The 25,627-nt window shown below is 43.0% G+C and overlaps 1 protein-coding gene across 2 annotated transcripts in view; it reads left to right on the forward strand.

Annotated features, from left to right (window-relative positions):
* mast3a (microtubule associated serine/threonine kinase 3a) overlaps window positions 1–25,627 on the forward strand; it is a 276,511-nt gene that overhangs the window by 158,053 nt on the left and 92,831 nt on the right. For both annotated transcript variants that reach the window (XM_084328022.1, XM_084328021.1), the window contains one exon: window positions 24,986–25,087. In XM_084328022.1, the coding sequence (XP_084184148.1) occupies window positions 24,986–25,087 (102 nt within the window). The remainder of the gene's footprint in view (window positions 1–24,985; window positions 25,088–25,627) is intronic.

The raw sequence follows: 25,627 nt of genomic DNA on the forward strand, positions 1-25,627 counted from the left end.
CACAGTGTGTCCTCTCCTCTCTAAACACCAGTGTGTCCTCTCCTCTCTAAACACCAGTGTCCTCTCTAAACACAGTGTGTCCTCTCCTCTCTAAACACCAGTGTGTCCTCTCCTCTCTAAACACCAGTGTGTCCTCTCCTCTCTAAACACCAGTGTCCTCTCTAAACACAGTGTGTCCTCTCTAAACACTAGGGATGGGAATTGATAGGATTTTATCGATACGATTCCATTATCGATTCTGCTTATCGATTCGATTCTTTATCGATTCCCTTATCGATACCTGATCAATTTATAATTTGAATAAATAAATTGGAAATGCAACAGAACTACATTTAGTCATTTAGCTGACGCTTTTATCCAAAGCGACTTACAAGTTCTGTACGACAAGCCATCAGGAAGGGCACAACTCTATCAGCTGAGCAACAATGTTCATCAAAGTGTTGAGTGCTACAGTGTAGGTTAGTTTATTAGGACAAGTGCATGACAGTAAGGTTAGTTAGGGTTAGATATATTTTTTTTTATTCAGATAATGGTTGAAGAAGTGCGTCTTTAGTCGACGGCGAAAGATTGGACGGGTTTCGGCTGTCCTAACTGGGGTGGGTAGTTCATTCCACCATTGTGGGGCAAGGACTGACAATAGGCGACTGCTCTTTGATGACCCTCCCGGAGTTCGGATAGGAGTAGGTCTGAGGCGGCCAGAAGATGCAGAGCGTAGGGGTCTAAGCTGGTTAGAATAACAACATGCAACTTGACATTTCTGATTGTCATTTATTGTTGAGCCCCCATGTCAGAAAAATACAAAAACTGTAAAAAATAAAACATTAACTATAGCCTACACTTAAATAAAATAATGTATTTGAGATTCTCTTAAAATGTATTTTTTTTTTTATTCTTAAACTAATTTAATCTATTGAATAACGGGTCGTTATTCCTCTGACTTCTGTCTCTCACTCACACTCTCTCTCTCTCTCTCTCTCTCTCTCTCCACACACACACACACACACACACACACACACACACACACACACACACACACACACACACACACACACACACACACACACACACACACACACACACACACACACACACACACACACACACACACACACACACACACACACACACACACACACACACACACACACACACACACACACACACACACACACACACACACACACACACACACACACACACACACACACACACACACACACACACACAGAGAGAGAGCGCTCCCTCCCCGGGCCCCTGTCCTATAAGGCTTGTGTTGCTACACGGACACATTTGTATGTTGCACCACTGTACTTCCTGGCTTACAGATTTGTAAACAAACATTCCGTCTCTCATTATATGTAAACTAAAGAGTACAAGGTTTACACAACAGCCCACACCTGCTGTTTTATTGTATTTGTACCTGTACTATCCGCTGTCAGCTGTTTATCTCTCTTTGTGAGCTTGATTAAATAGCGTTAGCTCACGTTAGCTCCGCGGCAAATTTTAGCTCACACTGATCTAAATCAATAACTAGGTTCTAAAGCATCCAAGTAGTTTTCACTGCACATAGAAGTAGCCAAACAGTGGGAGCATTTCGGGAGCATATGACCAAAACCCAGGCAATTTCGAGCCCTTAAGGAATCAAAGAGTCTGCCATGGCTACATGCTAACGCTAACATTATTGCGCAACTGTAGGCAGCGATAAGGGAATCGAAAGTCACGGGAGCCACACGGTTCCAGGCATCGGCGGTTTTCGATTCCCATCCCTACTAAACACCAGTGTGTCCTCTCCTCTCTAAACACAGTGTCTCCTCTCTAAACACAGTGTGTCCTCTCCTCTCTAAACACAGTGTGTCCTCTCTAAACACAGTGTGTCCTCTCCTCTCTAAACACAGTGTGTCCTCTCTAAACACAGTGTGTCCTCTCCTCTCTAAACACAGTGTGTCCTCTCTAAACACAGTGTGTCCTCTCCTCTCTAAACACAGTGTGTCCTCTCCTCTCTAAACACCAGTGTCCTCTCCTCTCTAAACACAGTGTGTCCTCTCCTCTCTAAACACAGTGTGTCCTCTCCTCTCTAAACACAGTGTGTCCTCTCCTCTCTAAACACAGTGTGTCCTCTCCTCTCTAAACACAGTGTGTCCTCTCCTCTCTAAACACTGTGTCCTCTCCTCTCTAAACACAGTGTGTCCTCTCTAAACACAGTGTGTCCTCTCTAAACACAGTGTGTCCTCTCCTCTCTAAACACAGTGTGTCCTCTCCTCTCTAAACACAGTGTGTCCTCTCCTCTCTAAACACAGTGTGTCCTCTCCTCTCTAAACACAGTGTGTCCTCTCTAAACACCAGTGTGTCCTCTCCTCTCTAAACACAGTGTGTCCTCTCCTCTCTAAACACAGTGTGTCCTCCTCTCTAAACACAGTGTGTCCTCTCCTCTCTAAACACCAGTGTCCTCTCCTCTCTAAACACAGTGTGTCCTCTCCTCTCTAAACACAGTGTGTCCTCCTCTCTAAACACAGTGTCCTCTCCTCTCTAAACACAGTGTCCTCTCTAAACACAGTGTGTCCTCTCCTCTCTAAACACAGTGTCCTCTCTAAACACAGTGTGTCCTCTCCTCTCTAAACACAGTGTCCTCTCCTCTCTAAACACAGTGTGTCCTCTCCTCTCTAAACACAGTGTCCTCTCTAAACACAGTGTGTCCTCTCCTCTCTAAACACAGTGTCCTCTCTAAACACAGTGTGTCCTCTCCTCTCTAAACACAGTGTGTCCTCTCCTCTCTAAACACAGTGTGTCCTCTCCTCTCTAAACACAGTGTGTCCTCTCCTCTCTAAACACAGTGTGTCCTCTCCTCTCTAAACACAGTGTGTCCTCTCCTCTCTAAACACAGTGTGTCCTCTCTAAACACAGTGTGTCCTCTCCTCTCTAAACACAGTGTCCTCTCCTCTCTAAACACAGTGTCTCCTCTCTAAACACAGTGTGTCCTCTCCTCTCTAAACACAGTGTGTCCTCTCCTCTCTAAACACAGTGTGTCCTCTCCTCTCTAAACACAGTGTGTCCTCTCTAAACACTGTGTCCTCTCCTCTCTAAACACAGTGTGTCCTCTCTAAACACAGTGTGTCCTCTCTAAACACTGTGTCCTCTCCTCTCTAAACACAGTGTGTCCTCTCTAAACACCAGTGTGTCCTCTCACTGCGGACTACAGCAAGTTGTGTTGTTATGCTCAGTTTGAGTAACTACAGCCCAGCACTTTGTTTCATTGACCTCTGTGCTACAGCTGAAGATGTGCTCTATGGCAGGGGTCAGCAACCTTTTTGACATGAAGTGCCTGTTTGAAATATAGTTGTAACTAGTGTGCCATATCAACAATATTTAGGGATGTCCGATATTATCGGCCGACCGATATTATCGGCCGATATCGGCAGTAAAATGTGATATCGGAAAATATCGGTATCGGTTTAAAAAAAGAAAAAAACAATAACAATATTTGTTATATATATATCCAGTGAAATTATTAGTTACCTGAAATTATTCAGTTTTTGGGGGGGGGAAACCCTGCATATATCGGTATCGGTTGATATCGGTTGATATCGGTATCGGAAATTAAGAGTTGGACAATATCGGAATATCGGTATCGGTAAAAAAGCCAATATCGAGCATCCCTAACAATATTCCATGCATCGTAATTTTTTTTCTCATCAGGTATTTTTTTATGATAATTTTACATTATTACATCATTATTGTTATTATTAACAATATTATTATGATGGTTGTATCAACCCTAAATCTGAGTTGGGGCGGGGGTGCAATGCAGACAAACAGTTTTGCTTTACTGAGCTCCGTTATCTGGGGGCTGTAGTTGGTCACTTTAAGATGCACACCGGAGCATCTTTTAATCCAGCCGTTTGCTGTTCTCTGATATTTTCTGACATTTCGTTGATGCGTCGCTCGACACTTCAAGCTGACATGGGGATATCTTTTATCCTTGATTTGATTGTCTCTTTGTTTGGCAAGCCTTCAAACAAAACATCTGAGTTACAGAGAAAAACCTCCTTGATATACTCTACTTACAAAAAAGAACCTGTGGGAGGATTTCAACAAGATAAATGTGACAACAGTGCAAAATATTTCACTATAATATTTCAAAGCAAAAAAAAATATATATATAATTTTTTATACTGCCCCCTGTGCCAAATGAAAATGCCCCCGCGTGTCTATGCGGGCACGCGTGCCTAGGGTTGCTTACCCCTGCTCTATGGCATCAAAGGGAAGTCACGTGGTGGAGACTGTCGGGAGTGAAGTTGTGGATGCTACTGAAGGATATCGAGCTTGTCTGCTTCTTCTTAAGCATCCCTGTCACAAAGAGTTTTATAAACATCCTCTTTGTCAGAAGGATCTAAGCAGCACGGCCCAGCAAACAAATTTATTCCTCAAGAGTTGTGTTTTGAGAGTGGAAACATTAAAGCGCCTGCCCAGTAACAACTATAAAGACATAATTTCGGTCTACATTTTCTGTTCTGTAGTGTTGCTGTTGCTTAGCCATTTGGCCTATTGGACCTACTTCACCTGCTGTGCTTTTGAGAAATTAGTTAACCCTTTATCTGCCAGGGATTATTCTGATCTTAATCCACTGTCTGCCAGTACTGTAAATCTATGGAGAGGTTCCCCTTCTTTGCAGGGCTATAACTTTTTAAATTGTATTGCTAAATTGACATTACTATGGCCCATTCAACGTCAAGTATCTATCGTTTAGGATGTAGCAACGTTCTACTTTTTCATTCACATATTCATACTAAAATACGGTCTAAAGTATAAATATGTTTTTATCGTTTCTGCAGCATTCTGCAGAACGCAAGTTATAGCTATAAATACATATATTACATCATCAAATGTAGTTTGATACCGATTGACGTCAGATAAAAAATTTCAATTGTACAAGGTCCTAAACGTCCTGCCTCATCATCTGCTGGTGACCGGAGGGGGGGTGGGGGGGGTTTATAAGTCCGTGGCCGACGTTAAATCATTCATGTAGTATGGGCGATACATAGATCACAGCAGTTTATATGGATCATAATAATCAAATACGCTGAAACTTACCGCAGCTTCCTCTGACCGTTGGGTGGTCAGCGTGGAGCAGAAAGTTCGCGATTATGGGATGTTGATATATGCGATCCATTTCCAGGTTTTATAATAGTATATACGTCCAAATCATGTTGTTTATCGAGTTATTGGCAACGGATCGCTATCCAGTGTATCAAGCTCGAGTCCCGGGAGCAATAGCGAGTGGCCGGACGAAATATGGTTGAGCACCACTTCCTGCCGCGTCACTTCCGGTTTGGGCGATTCGCCGATCGGCCACCAGATGGCGGTCTTGAACCGTTGGAGAGTTGAGAGGAGATCAACAGCAAGTCTCAAGTCTCCGTGGGTAAAATATGATTGACATGACAGATTTTTGAAATATTGATCTCAAAGACGTCTTACGGCGTCATTGGCAGATTACGCATGGCGGAGAATGACGTCATTGGCGAATAAAGGGTTAATATCAAAATTCTTATATATGAAATTCATTCATACATTATGCACCTTATTCTTACATATTGTATTATTCAGATTCAGATCCACAAAATCCCCCCCCAAAAAGATAAAAAGGGAGCGGCAAACCATCACATTATATTTCATATCGTGTCTGTTTGAAAGTAAAACAGCCTGTTGAGAATACATTCATTGAATCTCTTTGCAAATGCTTGAGGGCAAATCCTTCAATTTTGAAAAAGGTAAACGAAGAACAATCTAACTAAACTGAATTTTTTTTACAAATACCCTGATTGGAAGGTTACATATTTGAGCATGGTGTTGTTGTCCACTAGTGAACATGGTGTTGTTGTTCAGTAGTGAGCATGGTGGTGTTGTTCAGTAGTGAGCAAAGAGTAGGGGTATTAAGAACCCAGGGCGTCTATGGTAAAGAGTAGGTGTATTAAGAACCCAGGGCATCTATGGTAAAGAGTAGGGGTATTAAGAACCCAGGGCGTCTATGGTAAAGAGTAGGGGTGTTCCCCGACATTCCTGGCCAAATCATCAGGCCAATCAGCAGCCACTGAGCTAGCATAGCCCAATACTAAAATCTTATACCAAGGCTAGAAATCAAAGCATTTGTACCAGGGGCGTTTTTAGGGTTAGAAAACATTGGGGGCTTTAAACACAGAAATACGCAATTTTAGAGTAATTAGAGATGAATACTGAATAACTAGAATCATTAGAGGTTCTCAAAGTGAGGTCCAGGTCCATGAGAGGGATCTGGGCAGTCCCCATAGAAAATTCAAAGTTAACAGGACCAAATCATCAGTTTCTTATTTATTTAACCTTTATTTAGCCAGATAAAACATTGATCTGGTCCAAGAAGCCCCAACAGGAGTACAAATATACACATATATATATATATATATATATATATATATATATATATATATATATATATATACTGTACATACATACACACATATACACCAATAACAAAATAAAAACACAGTTAACACTTTGTGTGCCGGAAAACGCTTTACAGCGTCATTCCCGGCCATGCTCAAGTTGCCGAAGGACGCTTTACAGCGTCTTTAATATCAATATTTCAAAAATCTGTGATCGGATTCATATTTCCTCTCCGCTGGCCTGAGATCCACCAGGAAGACCCACTGAGCTCTCTGGCGGTTCAGGAGCGCCATCTGGTGGCCGATCGGCGCAATCGCCAAACAGGAAGTGCTGTGGAGGTTGTGCTGGTCGGCCATATTACTTCCGGGCACTCTGGCTCGTCACAATATATAGCGATCCATTGCCAATAACTCAATAAACAACATGATTTGGACGTATATAGTATTATACAAGCTGGAAATGGTTCATCAGGATAAACATCCCATAATCGAAAACGGTCTACACCACGCTGATCGTCCAACGGCGCGAGGAAGATTCGGTAAGATTCAGCGTTATTTTTGAACGTGTTCCATATAAACTGTTATGATGAACATATGACCCACACTAGATGAATGATATAACGCTGCCCACGGAATTATAAACGATCCCCCGCCCATCCGGTCATCATCAGATCATACGTAGATCATTCTAGAACAGGGGTCGGCAACCCTAGGCACGCGTGCCTGCTTAGGCACGCGGGACCATTTCCATAGGCACGCAGGGGGGGGGGGGGGGGGGGCAGCATAAAAAAAAAAATAATAATAATTATTATTATTATTATTATTATTATTATTATTTTTTTTTTTTTACTTCGCTTTGAAATATTATAGTGAAATGTTTTGCACTGTTGTCGCATATCTCTTGTTGAAATCCTCCCACAGGTTCTTTTTTGTAAGTCGACTGTTCTGCACACCCCTATATTATGACAGCAATCAGCTGTTCCCATGTGCTCCGCTGTAGCCGGCCTCCCGCCGGCCTCCCCTTCACTCGCGCCAGGTAACACACAGTGAGGTTGCATTCTGTGCAGTGTCATGATGGCAACCCCCGCTAATAAATCAAAGCAAATTCGGACATTCCAGCCCTCGTGGACAGACGATTACGGGTTTGTGGACCTTCAGAAGGACCGTGCTATTCTTTCTGTTTGGAAAATGTAGTTTGCCAAACGTCATCTGTGAAACGCCATTTCGAGACTAAGCATAAAACAAGTTTCAAGGATCAGGCGGATAAGGCAGAATCTATTAAACGTGCCGTCGCCAGGTATGGGAAGCAAGCCAGCACCCTCAAAGTGTTCACGCGCGCTCAAAACCACGCAACTGAAGCAAGCTTTCGCATTGCTCATTGCATTGCAAAACGTGGAAAGCCATTCACGGATGGCGAGTATATTAAGGAGGCTTTTATCTGTACCTCAGATGTTTTGTTTGAAGGCTTGCCAAATAAAGAGAAAATAAAAGCAAGGATAAAAGATATCCCAGTGTCAGCTCGAAGTGTCGAGCGACGCATCAATGAAATGTCAGAAAACATCCCGGAGTCGATTGACAACCGACCACTCCGAAGCATGTGTCCAGATTAAAGTGACTAATTACACCCCCCAAATAACGGAGCTCAGCCAGGCAAAACAGGGCCAGGGATCTCACTGTCGCGACAGGTAGGCTGCTGTTTATTTTCCTATACATCGGTTTGCTTGTTAACTTGAACGTGCATATGCAGGGCTCTACGCATAATAGAGCATATTACGCACAATCGCGCATATATTATTATTATGCATGCGTATGTGTAGGGCTAGGGGAGCTGTCCACTGTGTATGGTGCTGAACCTTGCGTCATGTCTCTCGCTCTCTCTCTCTCTCTCTTTCTCTCTCTCTCTCTCTCTCTCTCTCTCTCTATAGCTGAGAGAGAGAGAGAGAGATCTGGTGGAGAGATTGGAGGAAGAGGAGGAGGAGGAGGGTGTGCTTTGTGTGTGCACTGTGTGTGTGCCATCATGTTAGCCTCAGTTAAACCTTGCGACGCCTTGTTAGATGAAGCTGTGTTCTTCTGAGGTGTCCTGTGTGCTGATCTGTGTTCTGATCTGTGTGCTGTGTCATGTGACACTACACATATTTAATTGAGACCCTTTATTTGTTTATTTCAATTTAGCTGGAAATACATTGCTACATCATTCAGTAACATTTGCAGAGCCTTATAACAAAAACATTATTAAGGTCACCATTGTGACATTGTGACATTTTATTATTAATTTTTCTATTATTTCATTGAACATTGCACATGTTAAAAGCCATTTTTTTTTACTCAAAATGTGAGTATTACCAAGTCAACTTGTGTTCTTAAAACAATGACAATAAACATAGTTTTATTAGGTTGAAATAATGTGGTTGTGTACTTATCTTTCTGTTAACTTATTATGGATTGAAAACTGGTTCTCCTGGTGTTCTCCATTAGGCCTGTAGGTGGAGCTATGACAGCACACGTACAGTACACACACCGATGGTGTGTGATGTGTCCACAAATGAATGGGCAAATGTGAGTGAAATGGTCGCACTGTATGCAGCTGTTTGTCTGCATTGCATTCACCCCCCCCCCCCAACTCAGATTTAGGGTTGATACAACCATCATAATAATATTGTTAATAATAACAATAACAATAATGATGTAATAATGTAAAAATTATCATAAAAAATACCTGATTATTAGAAAAAAAAATTACGATGCATGGAATATTGTTGAGGCACACTAGTTACAACTATATTTCAACCAGGCACTCCATGTCAAAAAGGTTGCTGACCCCTGTTCTAGAAGTACGTCCAATTGAAATTTTTTGTATCGCCCCGATTGCCATCAAACTGTATTTCATCATCAATATAATGCATTTGGGGCTATAGATCACGTTCTGGAGAAAGCTGCAGAAAGAGATGAAAACATACTTATACATTAGACCATACTTTACTATGAATATGTGAATGAAAAAGTTTAACGTTGCTACACAATGAACAATACATATAGGACTTTGAATGGGCCCTAATAATGGCAATGTAGCAATAGAATTTAAAAGGGTATAGCCATGCAAAGAAGGGGTACTTCTCCATAGACAAATAGAGCTGGCAATCTATGGTATATCATGAATTTAACCCATGGCACCCAAAGTGTTAAGAATCATACACATAAGCAAACAAACAAACAAACATATGCACAGCCTATGTACAAAAGAAATAAACAGTTCATCTCTAGTCTTTACAGTTTTCTTCAATTGCATAAACACTCAAATCAAAAGTATTACACAATTATCAAAACCTTACACTCAAGGAGCAAAATATAGGCCCAGATTTGCACCCCTAAAATGTCAGCCTCACACTTTTTGCAAAACAATACACAGTGATTTGCAAAACACTAAACACACTTGCATTACATTAGACACAGAATGTCAAATTACCACACATATGAGCCAATTGGTTAAACACAGCCATCAGATGCACAAACACACCATTGCTTAATTGTAGATACACCAATCAGGTTTAAGCACTATAAAAATGCAGCAGGTGAGTTCACCTGTCTTCAACCAAAATGGAAGGAGAGTGAAGTACTGTACACAGAGAACGTGAAAATATACAATACATTCACCAAACACTACACAAGACAACCAATGATGCAGACTGATGAAAATATACATTTTCTCCCATTTTCCCAAATCAATCAACATGTCAACATGGAGAATCACAACAAAAAATGATCTTGCCAGATCCAGCTAGGCAAAGAGATAATGTATAGTATTTTCTGTTTAAATTATTTAAAAAAAAAATTGTTTTACTGTAATTTTAACCTGTACTGGATACAGTATTTTATGTTTGTCTATTTGCTGAGCTTACAGTGTTATGCACATAGTAGCATGAAAACTGGGACATGTATTGTTGTGATTCTCCATGTTGAAATGTTGACTGATTTGGTTATATGGAGAGAACATTTATATTTTCATCAGTCTGCATCATTGATTTGGGTATATGGAGAGAAAATGTAATTTTTTTCATCAGTCTGCAGCATTGGTCTTGTGTAGTGTTTGGTGAATTTATTGTATATTTGCACATTCTCTGCGTACTTCACAGTACTCTAATCACTGAGAAGTAGAATTGCTAAATGTGTTTTAGGTTAAGCACAGCAGTGTGTGTAACTGGTTCAAACAGAATTAAGTCATATGAAACGTGTGTTTCATATGGTAACAAAATGTAGTTTTTATAAATTAGTGTATGGTTTTGACAAGTGTTTAATTTAGCAAAGGATCTGAGGTGTTCTGATAATTGTGTGTGTGGTTGTGCTAATTGTGTGTTTTGAAATACCGGGCCCCGTTTTCAAAATCATGCTTAGGCAATCGAAAAAAAACTGTATTGTGTGTTTCATTATATACATATGTTTCAGTCTTCTCATAAAAAAAAATTAGATTTTTGGGTATTTTCCTGCCTTTGGTCCGCTTTGCATTCACATCTCAAATGAACCGCAGCAGGGTTCACTTGCAAGAGTGAATGAGCTTTCACACCACCCCAAACCAACCGGACTATCCGAGGAAATGAACCAGGGTTCGATTAAAGCTTATTATAGGACACTGGACATGGGTATGGATGGCTACAGGTGTGTTAAAGTGCACATCTTCAATACTGTACTATTTAAAAGCACAGTGCAGGACACACTCAAAGGTTATCGCACCTCAGAGATGGCAGTGGACATGTATGACAGGACAAAGGCCATATGTAATGGCCTTTGGATTGAGGAACATACTACCAGCCAAAGGAGGAAGCAAAAAAGGATGGACGAGTATGTAGTTGAGTCATCTTGTGGCACAAGCTCAGACCTCAGCTCAGGAGATCAGCTGAGACAGAGACTGTTCTATCCAGTCGTCGACAGAATGCTGCAAGAGCTTGAGAGCAGGTTCTCATGAGTTGGATAACAACTTATGAGAGGCATACAGGCATGTTATCCAGCCTCAGACCAGTTTCTCTCAGTGGAATTGCTGCAACCCCTCGCCACACATTACAATATCCAACTATTGCCAGAGGCGATCACAGTTGCAAAGTGTTTCCTGGTCAGGACAGGCAGAGATGCAGTCCCTACTATCCAAAGTGTCTTTTCCCTCCTGGATGATAATAATAATAATAATAATAATAATAATAATAATAATAATAATAATAATAATAATAATAATAATAATAATAATAATAATAATAATAATGCATTTGATTTATAAGGCGCCTTTCAGGACACTAAAAGAAAAGGCCACAAATCGGTGAATGAAAAAATGATAGGATCAAATGAAAACTACTTACTAAAAATGGATGTTTTAAAAGTACTAAAAACCAAAAAAAAATACCAAACACTAACAAACATTCAGCACAGACAATGGGGATGCTGACATCTTAACACTATGATCGCCGGGGACGAGTTAAGACGTCATTCCTAGCCATGCTCATTCTGCCGAAGACGCCGTAACTCGTCTTTGATGTCAATATTTCAAAAATCTGTGAGCAAAATCATATTTCCCCTCCGGAGCCCTGAGACACACTGCAAAGCTCCACTCAACTCTCTAGCGGTTCAAGAGCGCCATCTGGTGGCTGATCGGCAGATCGCCAACCGGAAATGAGCCTTTGAACCGGTAGTGCTCATCCATATGTGGTCCGGGCACTCGCTATCGTTAGAGAGACTCCGTCTTGATACAGTGAACATCGATCGGTGCAAATAACTCGAAAAAACATGATTTGGACGTATATACTATTATACAACCTGGAAATGGATCGGGCATTTCTCCATCCCATAATAGAAAAAATTCTGTTCCACGCTCATCTGCCAGCGGCGCGAGGAAGCCACTGTAAGATTCAGCGTTATATTCTAACGTGTTCCATATAAACTGCTATGATGAACATATGACCCACTCTGGATGAATCATCTAACGCTGCCCACGGAATTATAAACGATCCCCCGCCCATCCGGTCATCATCAGATGACACGTAGTAACTTCTAGAACCACGTCCAGTTGACATTTTTTATCTCGCACAGATTCCTACCAAACTGTATTTGATCATCAATATAATGCATTTAGGGCTATAAATCACGTTCTGAAGAAATCTGCAGAAAACGATAAAAACATACTTATACTTTAGACCATATTTTAGTATGCATATGTGAATGAAAAAGTTTAACGTTGCTACACCCTGAACAATACATATAGGCAGGGACCGAAACTAAAGCCTGCCGCCCGCCAGGGGCGCTCAGTTTTTACCTTTGGCGCTTGACACTTAGAGGGCTGCCCGCCGTGTGGCGTGTAATCAATCAAGTTCATAACGATACTCTTATTTTGAAAATCTGTGCGGGTCTCATTTCCGCCCCAAGCGCATCTCCAGTCATAATATCGATGGCTCCGGCAGTTAGCAACAATTAGGTTCGTATGATACTCTTATTTTGAAAAAAAACGTGGCAACGAGTCATATCCGCCCAGCCCTGCAGTGGGATACTATTGGCTAAGGGCTTCTGCTCGCAGTGCTCATCGCAGTGCTCAACACGGGCAGTCTGTTCTAGTCTAGAAGAGCGGACCTCCATGAGCTACCGTTACTGTTTAAACAATGACCCAGTCAACTATTCACTTTTAGTTTAATACATGACGAGGCATTGTCTAACGGTATCTAGCTGGCTAGCTACTGATAGCTGCTGATATCAACAAATGCTCCAGCAATAGTCTACTCGAGTGCATAATACCTCCGTTCCCTCGTTAGCTAGCTTAGCTAGCTCACGTTAGATCTATCTGTCCCAGTAAACTAAATTGTCTTAACGTTATCTACCGGGCTAGCAGTAGCTACAGATAGCTCCTGATATCAATGTCTTATAACATTGATTGAATGCGTATTCTAGCTGAGGGCATGTTGAATGTGATTTGACAAAAGAACCGTAACGTTATAAATAGGGTCCAGCTGCATCGCCGGAGAATCCTTGCATGCTGAATGTAGGGTTTAGCTGAATATAGGGTCTAGCTGCAGGGCCGGAGAATCCTTGCTGGAGCTGGAGGCTACTCAAGTATACACACAGTGGAGCTGTTTGCAGATAGCAAGCATTTTGACTTATTGCGTGGTGGCGATGTCTCGCAGATAATACAACTACAAGTATGATTATATAATATATATTTTATTTAAAAATCTTTTTTTTATATAAAATATATATATATATATTTTTTATCAAAAAAAATTTGGCCGGTAAGAAATATGCTTGGCGGGTAGACTCTTCCCATCTACCCGCCACTGGCCGGTGAGTCAAAAAGTTAATTTCGCTCCCTGCATATAGGACATTGAATGGGCCATAATAATGGCAATTTAGCAATAGAATTTAAAGTTATAGCCCTGCAAAGAAGGGGAACTTCTCCATAGACAAATAGAGATGGCGAGGGATTGTAAATTATTAATTTAACCCATGGCGATCAAAGTATTAAAAAAAAAGTTAAAAAAATAATTTAACCGATTTTTTTTTTTTTTTTTTTTTTTTTTTTCTTTTTTAAGATCTGGGGCTAGGAGAAAAACATCCGGGGCTAAAGCCCCGGAAGCCCAGGGCTAAAGCCCCGGAAGCCCAGGGCTAACGACGCCACTGATTTGTACCACATAAAAGCCTCTCTAATACATCAACCATACATCAATGATTGATAGCCTAAGTCTATACTGGCCAGTGAAAGCCATGGATCGGATCAGTACTAAAGGATTAATATCGGCAGTTAAATTAAAGGTTCAGTATGGTATTACTATTGATGCGTCCCTAATAGGATGGACTTACAGCTTCATGTAGTGTTTAAACCTCACGTCTAGTTGTCACACCCCGTGTACTAGCTAATAGTTGGGTAATAGCAGTGCTGTGTTTTAAGTATTAGTAGTAGTAGTAGTAGTAGTAGTAGTTTATTCAGTCATCATCTCACACAATACAATATACACAATCATTTAACAATATTTGATTTTACAGTGACTGAAAAGGTACGGACTGAAGCAAAATGCTTATATATGCCGCAGCCTGTCCTATATTATTATATTACAAAGTATTATTTTAAGGAATAAGGCAGAGGATTGAGCAGCCCTTCTCCCAAGATGGAGTCCGTAAGATCACCGGCCCTTCCTTTTGAACAGATCTTTTAATACATTACAACATTTTCCAATTTAGGTTTAATTTGATCAATACTTCATAGGTATTAATTTCCCTGTGGAGTTGCTCATTGGCTCTGTGAATGTTTTAAAATGACAATATTTATTATTTAGCGTTTGTTGTTGGTTTATGTACTGCAGAGTAAGAGCTATTTTACATCTGTGGACTTGTTGTGAACCAAGATGATGACCTCACTCCACATACCCCCTGCAGTGCTGTTGTTGGTAATGGTGTGTGTGTGTGTGTGTGTGTGTGTGTCATTCTTTGTACCATAATGCTGCTGTAGTTGATGATATTGTCCATGTTGCTGTTAAAGCTAAACTGCAGGTATTACCAACCTGGCGTAATGGCACCCTGAAAGGCCTTATTCACAGTGTCCCACACCCTAATATCTAGAATCTGTCACACATGGTGTGAATGACCAGCTGCCAACAACCGATCTAGTGGAGTACAGGCCTGTTTATGTATTTGGCAGCATAGGCCATGTCCATAGACCTGCGGTTAGTGGCTTGAGGTCTGAGTATTCTGTAAGTTCAGAGCATACATCTTTACTGTAGGTGGTACCAGTGTGAATTTAAATTTAGCTACTCAAGGAATGGGACCTCTAACCCACGGCAATGTTAGTGCCTTGCTCTACCCATTGAGCTACACAGGGAATGGAACCTCTAACCCTGGCAGTGTTAGTGCCATTCTCTACCCATTGAGCTACACAGGGAATGGAACCTCTAACCCTGGCAGTGTTAGTGCCATTCTCTACCCATTGAGCTACACAGGGAATGGAACCTCTAACCCTGGCAGTGTTAGTGCCATGCTCTACCCATTGAGCTACACAGGGAATGGAACCCCTAACCCCGGCAGTGTTAGTACCATGCTCTACCCATTGAGCTACACAGGGAATGGAACCCCTAACCCTGGCAGTGTTAGTGCCTTGCTCTACCCATTGAGCTACACAGGGAATGGAACCCCTAACCCTGGCAGTGTTGGTGCCTTGCTCTACCAGTAGCTTATCTCTATTGAGCTACACAGCAGAGGTTACATGACAGAAGTAAAGCCCAGTATGTTTCTCCCCACTGGGACACGATATCCGTGTGGACGTCTAATTCTCTGTGGTCCCGTCTACTGGGACATTGTATTGTATTGTATTCTCATGGTAAGTACATTGGATCGCAATTGCCCCTTTGATTGGTTCTCGCAGCTTTCCAGTTCGGGCTCATTAGCCAATACTGTTGTTGTCATTTTGTATTACTACTTAGGCTCGACAATGGCCCCTTCCAGTCTAGCATGTGATTGCATAATGATTTTTTATGTAACTTTCCAATGGAGCAATGGCCATTCTGAGCACGGCAGCTCTCCCTATACAATACATCACCTCCACTGGCTGCTGTTGATTCAGTCCCTGAATGACATTTTGTTGTCTTGTGATGAGTCAGCAAATCGGCTGTAGTAGAATCAGTAGTGTTCTGAAAGGAGGAGAATGCATCTTGGAATCTAGATACTTTTAAGAATGTTTAGTTTGTTCATGGCCATTCCAGAATACACCCCTCTCTCTTTATAGCTATAGTAGATTACGAACATTAAGATGGCGCCGCTACGTCCGGCCGCCTGTCTGTGCGCTCCGTCGAGACTGTGCTTACTTTTGCTAATATTTATAGTTTTAAGAGTTTTGTCTGTACCAACAGTAGGTGCATTTAATGTGTATGACCGTCAGTCACTTATAGACATCGGATTACGGGAAACTTACAGACTAGATTACTCCCTGGATCAGCTTTCTGAACCGCAGCAATGGCCTGTTGAGATCTTGAGGACACCAGGACCAGGTCTTGACCCCAGGAACAAAGGAACCATTAGATGGCGTGGGAAGAGAGCTGGGATCCGTAACAGACTGAGAACCAGACGACACCGAATGCCACTACCCAGTATATTGCTAGCCAATGTACAATCGATTGACAATAAATTAGACGACATCCGAGCAAGGATTAAATTCCAGAGAGACGTTAGAGATTGTAATGTTCTCTGCTTCATTGAAACGTGGCTGTCGCCAGAAACCCCGGACCACGCCATCCAACCGGCCGATCACTTCTTCATCCACCGCAAGGATAGAACAGCTGAATCCGGCAAACAGCGCAGAGGTGGGATCGCCTTCATGGTGAACAACAATTGGAGCGATCCAGCCAACGTGAAGGAATCAGGGCTCGAGACTAACGATGTCCCGTCGTCCCGGGGACGATCAAATATTGATTTGGGACGAACAGAAATCATTGCCGGGACACAAACGGGACGAAGAGGATTTTTTCTTTTTTTCACAGGAAATGTCAATTAGCCGACTGTCAGTGCGCGCACATATTGCTGTCAAACGGTGCGTGTCTCGTGCCGACTTAGTTACGCGAGAGAGAGACGGCAACATTATCATGTGGGGTTCACTGAAGTCTAAACGTTGCGTGATTTGCAGAATCCAATGACTATCTCCGCCTCCCAACGCAGCTATACGCTAATCCAGCATCAAGCTCCCGCCCACCATTCTGATCAGCAAACCACAGGTCGCGCTGCAGCAGCCCCAAATTGATCTCGACATCGAAAAAGAAAGAGGTTAAAAAATGCCAGGAACTGGTGATACTTGCTGTGTGCGTGAACATAATCCCTTGGACATGAACTGACGGTACATTTTTATTGATATATCATTGGGATCCCCCTCCGCAATTGGTCAACACGTCACCATGCATTTTGGCCGGAGCTTTTAAAAAAGCACGGTGGACGCGCGGTGGACACCTTACGTCTGTGTTTATAATGAATGAATGGTAAAACGGATTATATTGAAACATAGTGCGAGCACTCACAACAACTATTCACACAATTTATAACAGCCCATATTTATTATAGTTGACAGTCGCACAAGACCACTATACAAGAACCGTGAAAATATCAGTGTTATAAAAATAAAAATAAACGCTATACTGGCATCCTCTGTGAAGAGAGCACCGCAAATATGCTGCGCTATTTTAAGAGGATAAACACAGCAGAAGAAGATGGAGAACAGACACACACTGACCAACAGGGAACTGCATCCAACAATACAACCCCTGACTCTAACGTAAGGACACATTCAAAACTGCTCTAAAAACACACCTTTTGACCAAGGCTTTTCCCCATCAATTAGTTTAGATTAGATTAGGTCCATTATCCATTATCCCTAACCTTCCCTCATCCCCTTTTTCCCCCCTATTTCCCTAGCCCTATTTTTGTCCTGATTGTGAAGCGACCTTGGGTTCTATGAACGGCGCTATATAAATTTGATCTATTATTATTATTGGAACTGTATATTATCGACACGTTCTAGTTATAGCTGCTTATTATCTTTGTGCTTACAATAATCAAAAGGTACGGTACACACAGTTGGTCTCACCCTCTGTGCCATTATCAGCACAAAATATGTCCCCATATGATCAAATTGACGTTGATATATTATATATATAAAAAAAATTGGGACGGTTTACATTCACTTTGGGACGGTTAAAACTGTATTTCGGGACGGTTCTGGGACGGTGGTGAAAAAAGTTAGTCTGGAGCCCTGGAAGGAATTATCGAACCACTGCTGCCCCAACCTGGAATATATAACAATCAAGTGTCGTCCTTTCTTCCTTCCGAGAGAGTTAACGCCGATCATCCTTGTAGGAGTGTACATTCCACCGCAAGCCAGCGATAGTGTCGCGCTCTCCAGACTTCACGATGAGGTAAACAAACTCCAAGCCGCGAACGTTAACGCCGCCATTGTAGTAGTGGGTGATTTCAATAGCGCCAATCTGAGAAAGGTTTTGCCTGACTTCTATCAGCATGTGACTTGTAACACCAGAGGCGGTAACATTTTAGATCACTGTTACTCGCAATTCAAGGGTGGATACAAGGCTCATTCTGCTAGTGGCTTTGGGAAGTCTGATCACGCGGCCATCTTTCTTTCTCCAAAGTACAAACAAAGAATCAAGAGCACCTGTAGTCTCGCGAGAGGTGCAGAAATGGGATGTGACGTCAGAGGAGACACTCCAAGCTGCGTTTGAGTGCACAGACTGGGGGGTGTTCCGCGACACAGATAACATTAATGTCTACACGGAGACAGTGCTGGACTTTGTTCGTACTTTGGTGGAAGAAACAATCCCCACTACCACAATTAAAGTTTACCCAAATCAAAAACCCTGGGTAGACAAATCCGTCCGTGAAGCTCTGAAAGCGCGCACCAAAGCATACAACGACGGCCTGGTGGCAGGCAACATGAATGACCACAAGGTGGCGCGATACAACGTAAGGAGGACAGTAATAGAGGCAAAACGGCGCTACAGGGATAAAATTGAACTCCAGTTTGAACAGGCCGACTCCAGAGCTATATGGCAGGGGCTCAAAACTATGACGGACTACAAAGGCACCTCCCTCAAACTGAACAGTGACATCTCCTTAGCAAATGACCTCAATACCTTCTATGCGAGGTTTGATGCTGGTAATAACACCAGCCCACAAGCCACGGCAATGGGGGGGGGGGGGGGGGGGGGGTCTGCTGCTGATGGAGACTCAGTGTTCAGGGTAACAGAGCATGAGGTGAGGCGGACCTTTAAAAAAAGTGAATATCGGGAAGGCAGCAGGACCGGACGGCATCCCCGGCAGGCGTCCTAAAAGTCTGTGCCGACCAACTGGCCCCGGTATTCACTGACATATTTAACCTGTCCTTAGAACAGGCTGTCATCCCCACCTGCCTGAAGAAGTCCACTATTATCCCTGTACCCAAGAAATCCAAGCCTGCTTGCCTCAACGACTACCGCCCTGTAGCTCTCACCTCCATAGCCATGAAGTGCTTTGAGAAGCTAGTAAAGGGCTACATCTGCTCCTCCCTCCCCATCAACATGGACCCCCTGCAATTTGCATACCGCCCCAACAGGTCCACGGAGGACGCCATAGCCCATGAGGAAGGGGAACTATGTGAGAATGCTATTCATCGACTACAGCTCGGCATTCAATACCATAGTCCCCTCCAAACTCATAGCCAAGCTCAGGGACCTGGGCCTGAACTATGACCTCTGCCAGTGGGTCTTGGACTTCCTGACGGGCAGACCCCAGGTGGTGAGAGCAGGCAACTGCACCTCCTCATCCATCACCCTCAACATAGGGGCCCCCCAGGGCTGTGTTCTGAGTCCCCTCCTCTACTCCCTGTACACACATGACTGTGTGGCTCAGCGGAGTAGCAACACAATCATCAAATTTGCTGACGACACAGTGGTGGTGGGCCTGATCTCTGCAAACGACGAGAGGGCCTACCTGGATGAGGTCAAGGTCCTGGCGGGATGGTGCCAGGAAAACAGCCTCTCCCTGAACGTCAGCAAAACAAAGGAGATGATTGTGGACTTCAGAAGGTCGGGGGTCAAGGACTACAGCCCCCTCAGCATCGACGGGGCACCGGTTGAGAGAGTGAACAGCTTTAAGTACCTCGGAGCCTACATATCCGAGGACTTGACATGGACCACACACATTGACAGTGTTGTGAAGAAGGCACGACAACGCCTCTACTTCCTCAGACGCCTAAGGAAGTTCCAAGTCAGTCAGAAGATCCTTAAGAACTTCTACTCATGTACAATAGAGAGCATCCTGACTGGCAACATCACCTCCTGGTTTGGGAATAGCACTGCACAAGACCGAAGCAGACTACAAAGAGTGACGCGTTCAGCCGAACGCACAATTGGAGGGGGGCTCCCCACCCTCCAGAACATTTACAACAAGCGGTGCAGGGGCAAGGCTAAGAGAATCATTAAGGACTCCAGTCACCCGAACAACTGCCTCTTTGAACTGCTGCGGTCAGGCAAGCGATACCGGAGTCTCAAGGCGAGCACAGAAAGACTCAGAAGAAGCTTCTATCCCCAGGCCATCAGGCTGCTCAACGAACAATGAACACTACACAACAACCATCAAACGCACATAGCACACACATCCACATGCACACACTCACTTTAAACAAACACACTGTAGCACCCACTCCCCACACTTTATATTTATTGATAAAGGATTGCACTACAACTCGTACACCTTACTGTAAATTGTACCTAAATTGTACCTCATCCCATTTCTGCTTTGCACTATATAGTATTGTATATTAGTACACTGCATAGTATTGTATATTATATGGTAACTCAGTTACGTCTATTCTGCATCGAACATTGTACATATGTCTATACTGAACACTGTGACCTCATTTTCTACTTCTAATTTACATGCTATACTATGTTATTGATACTTATCTTGTCTAGCACAGTCTCTGGAGCGTAACAGTAAGAAGCATTTTGTATAAAAGTATTCTGTACTTCTGTATGACAACTATTAAAGAAACTTGAAACATTACATTGGTTTATTATGGTACATCCCTGGTTGTGAGTGGCTGGAAACACTGAATGCTGTGCTGGCAGATCTGATTATGTTTATAACCAATAGTTTGTGTACTTTCCCTGCACAGTACTCGTTCAGTTCTACCCAGGATGCACTGCTCTTCGTAGCTAGTATTTATAATGGGAACTCGGTTATACCCAGGAATGGGATGCACTGTTCTTCGTAGCTAGCATTTATAAATGTTACTTGTCCTTTCGGAGAAGTTATGTTTTTGTAGATTTTTATTTGGGTTGTTACTACCGGGCAGTCCGGTAGAGAGGGAGAGAGAGGAGGAATAGGAGACAGAGCAGGGGAAGACATTCTGCAAAGAACGCCGGAATCGAACCCGGGTCGGCCCTGTTGCAATGCAGCGCATTACGTGGTTCGCCACTCGGGCGCCCCCGTAGCTAGCATTTATAATGGGAACTCTGTTTTACCCAGGATGCACTGCTCTTTCTAGCTAGCATTTATAATGGGAAGTCGGTTATACCCAGGATGCACTGCTCTTTGTAGCTAGTATTTATAATGGAAACTCTGTTTTACCCAGGATGCACTGCTCTTCGTAGCTAGCATTTATAATGGTAACTCAGTTGTATCTGAGATGCACTTTTCATCCCAGTTCACTGCTGTAGAGTCCAAACAGCCCCCTGGCTGTAACCATGTTCTCCACAGCTGTAGAGTCCAAACAGCCCCCTGGCTGTAACCATGTTCTCCACAGCTGTAGAGTCTAAACAGCCCCCTGGCTGTAACCATGTTCTCCACAGCTGTAGAGTCCAAACAGCCCCCTGGCTGTAACCATGTTCTCCACAGCTGTAGAGTCCAAACAGCCCCCTGGCTGTAACCATGTTCTCCACAGCTGTAGAGTCCAAACAGCCCCCTGGCTGTAACCATGTTCTCCACAGCTGTAGAGTCCAAACAGCCCCCTGGCTGTAACCATGTTCTCCACAGCTGTAGAGTCTAAAGCCCAAACAAATCACCTGGCTTTAACCGTGTTGAAGTAAGAAGGTCCTGGGTGGGTTCAAACCCCAGCAGCGGGCCTTTCTGTGTGGAGTTTGCATGTTCTCCCTGTGTTTGCGTGGGTTTCCTCCGGGTACTCCGTTTCCTCCCACACCATTTAATAATAATAAAAGAAGACATGCATGCTGGGTATACACTCCTGCCGTCGCCCTTGACCAAGCTACCGGCAGTACAACTGGAGCTGGTCCCCGGGCGCTGCACTGTGTGGCTGCCCACTGCTCCTAAATAGTTACCATGGGTCAAATACTAAGGACTAATTTCCTCAAGGGGACTAATAAGAATGGCCTGTTTTTGGCCTTCTTCTGAAGAGTGGAATAGAACTCTCTCCCTTTTGAAAACGTTTTATGACCCTATGTGGTTTAGTGCACACTAAGGGATATCTGCGTTTATGAATGGATATTCGGAGAGTTTTACATAATCAGCAGAAGTTGTAGTGGGATTTATTCATGTTCATTTCTGTCATTTGATTATTAGATTTGATTGGATGGGGTACAGGAAGGGTCGGTGACAAAAGTGTCGGCACTTTCCAGTACCAGAGAAGAATGGAGTTGGTCTTAGATGTAAACGGAAGTTATTTCTGTCCATCAGTTTTACCCAGTAACACCAATGTACTGAAAGGAGATTCTGGTCTATTCTGGGTTTCTATCTCCTCCCATTGTTATAAGGTAGACATGTCAGGAAGTAGGTGCAGAGTTGGTTATCTTTTTATATATCAACCATATTTGATGCAGTTCAAGTAAAGTATTAGCAAGACTTGCATGTGATTGCCTTTTGTATTGCACTCTCACCTTAGCAACCAGTGTTGACACAATTAGTAATTTCCCCTGTAGCCTCCATCTCCAACTGATTAACTAACTAATGAGAACTGCTGAAGGGCCTCCCCACGGCCTCAGTCCTTCACTAGCTCTACAGAACGCCCTCTCTCTGCCTGTTTGGGCCTCAGTCCTTCACTAGCTCTACAGAACGCCCTCTCTCTGCCTGTTTGGCGATGGCACGGCAACTAGGGGTGGAATGGTTCTGTTCATATCGAGGTTTTGGGGTCATGGTTTTCGGTTCGATACAGTTCAGTGGGGACAAGAAATTCCACTGCTATTTAAAATAGTATTTGTTAAAAAAAAGATTATTAAGCTGAAAGCATAAGGAACACAAACTATTATCAATTATTTGTTCATTATAGGTGGCTCTCATAAGGGCGTGTTTTCTCACTCTGTGTAGACCTGGTAGCCTATAGTGGACGTGTTGGATCATTCTTTGACTATTCTGCTTCATGTGTGTTCACGTTTGGAAATGACTGTATTACAGTATTGGTCGAGGGATGGCAGAGCATTATTCATTCATTAATCACTTTTTTTCAATCAGTGAATTTCCAACTCTCTCCTTTAACCTTTAGGGCATGCGTCCACCTAGCTCACATTTCCAGCTGGAAAACGCTGGCAGTGCGCCGGTAGTGCTGGGGTTGGAGCGCTTGCGGTGAGAGAAAAAAATCTAGCGTGAGCCTTTTGTAGCTATGGCAACAAGCTGCCAGTCACCAACCTACCTGATGACGACAGAAAGAACTCTAGCGACAACTACATGACAGCCATCTTGTAATAATAACTTTTATCGTATTTTACTGCCGCAGTTTTGCACATATAGCATATTTTAATACACTTTATTGTATATTAATTATATATATAGTTATTGCCTGACACCACAGTTCGCACTTTGCTTTTTATTAGCTTTTATTAGTGTATTCGTGTTGTTATTAGTGTATTTGTGCTTTGTCGCGAATCTCAATGGCCCGTCTCTTGTGGGTAGACAGCCAAGACAGGCAGGCAACTCCGGTGTCAGGTTACAAACAGAGTGGTAGATATGACAGGCTGTGATGGGTTGTCTGAAAATGTGCTCGGCGCATCGCTCTGAAAAGTTCAGAAAGTTTCAACTTTAAACGCTGGGTGCGGCCGCACAAAAAAGGTGAAAGGCGCTGAAAAAAGAAGCAGACTGCAGCACATTTCCTATAGGCGGCAGCATGCGGCCGCACACGCTCCCTCCCCGTTGGGATCAATTGAAAAAAGACGCTTGCGGCCATAAAAATTAGATAGGTGGACCCGGGCCCTTAGGCTACCATGATCACCCCATTACAAAGGCCTAACAAAAATAATAGTTGGTTTCAGGTTGGTTGTCAGTTTGGCCATGGGTAGGTAGGGAATTTTTTTTTTTTTTTTTTTTTAATTCTTTCCCACGGCGACTATGGATAGGGAATTTCTTTATTTAATTAACCCTTTCACTGCCACACGACAGAAGGTTAGCCCTTTACTATCACACAACCGACGGCGATGCTCCATCATTAGCATCATTAGCTCCGCGGATGCGGAGCTAATGATGCTAATGATGGAGCATCGCCGTCGGTTGTGTGATAGTAAAGGGCTAACCTTCTGTATTGTCACAGTGAAAGGGTTAACCGGCTGTCGTGTGGCAGTGAAAGGGTTAAAATGTTCACAACAACATGGATGCATGTACTCTGCCAGCATGTTTAATATCCATAATACTAAATGTTTGACTAAGATTTCTATGAAACTTTATTATAAAAAAAAAAAAAAATGTTTTTTTTTTTTTTTAATATATAATTTTTTTTTTAAAACTCATAAAATATATTGGGTCGCACCTAAATCGGCAGGGTCGGTCGGCAACCTGAAACCAACCATTATTTTTGTTAGGCCAAATTATACAAACGTAATAATAGGGATACAAATATGGAACATAGCCAAATTAACCTTTCTAGTCGGGTAATTTTTGTTTGTATAGCCCAACATCACATTACATGTCTCAAATAAGCCCACAATGTAACAACACCCCCTGACTTCCCCCTCAATGAAGATGAGGAAAAACTCTTGTTAAACGTTGATGTTTTCTTTTTACCTCGATACAAGTTGTGACCTCACCTACACCTCTGGTTCGTGTGGTCAGTAATTCATGGATGTTTCTTCTCTTCTCTCCAGGCTTACGAGCGCTCGGAGAGCGAGGAGGTGGCCGTCATCATCAAACTTGTGAGGAAGATTCTCATCATCATCTCCAGGCCAGCCAGGCTGCTGGAGTGTCTGGTAAGACTCCGCAATACTCCACAGGTCCATATTAACCAGGCTTCCCAGAGTAGCAGTGCTGATCTGGGGTCAGTGACCAGGGACACTTGTCTTCATGACCTTATTCAAACTAACAGACTGAAGCTGACTCTAGATCAGTGACCAGGGACACTCGTCATCACGACCTTATTCAAACTAACAGACTGAAGCTGACTCTAGATCAGTGACCAGGTACACTTGTCTTCACAACCTTATTCAAACTAACAGACTGAAGCTGACTCTAGATCAGTGACCAGGGACACTTGTCTTCACAACCTTATTCAAACTAACAGACTGAAGCTGACTCTAGATCAGTGACCAGGGACACTTGTCATCACGACCTTATTCAAACTAACAGACTGAAGCTGACTCTAGATCAGTGACCAGGTACACTTGTCTTCACAACCTTATTCAAACTAACAGACTGAAGCTGACTCTAGATCAGTGACCAGGGACACTTGTCTTCACGACCTTATTCAAACTAACAGACTGAAGCTGACTCTAGATCAGTGACCAGGGACA

The sequence above is a fragment of the Notolepis coatsorum genome (assembly GCF_963971535.1).
Source record: "Notolepis coatsorum genome assembly, chromosome: 13".
NCBI classification, from domain to species: domain Eukaryota; kingdom Metazoa; phylum Chordata; class Actinopteri; order Aulopiformes; family Paralepididae; genus Notolepis; species Notolepis coatsorum.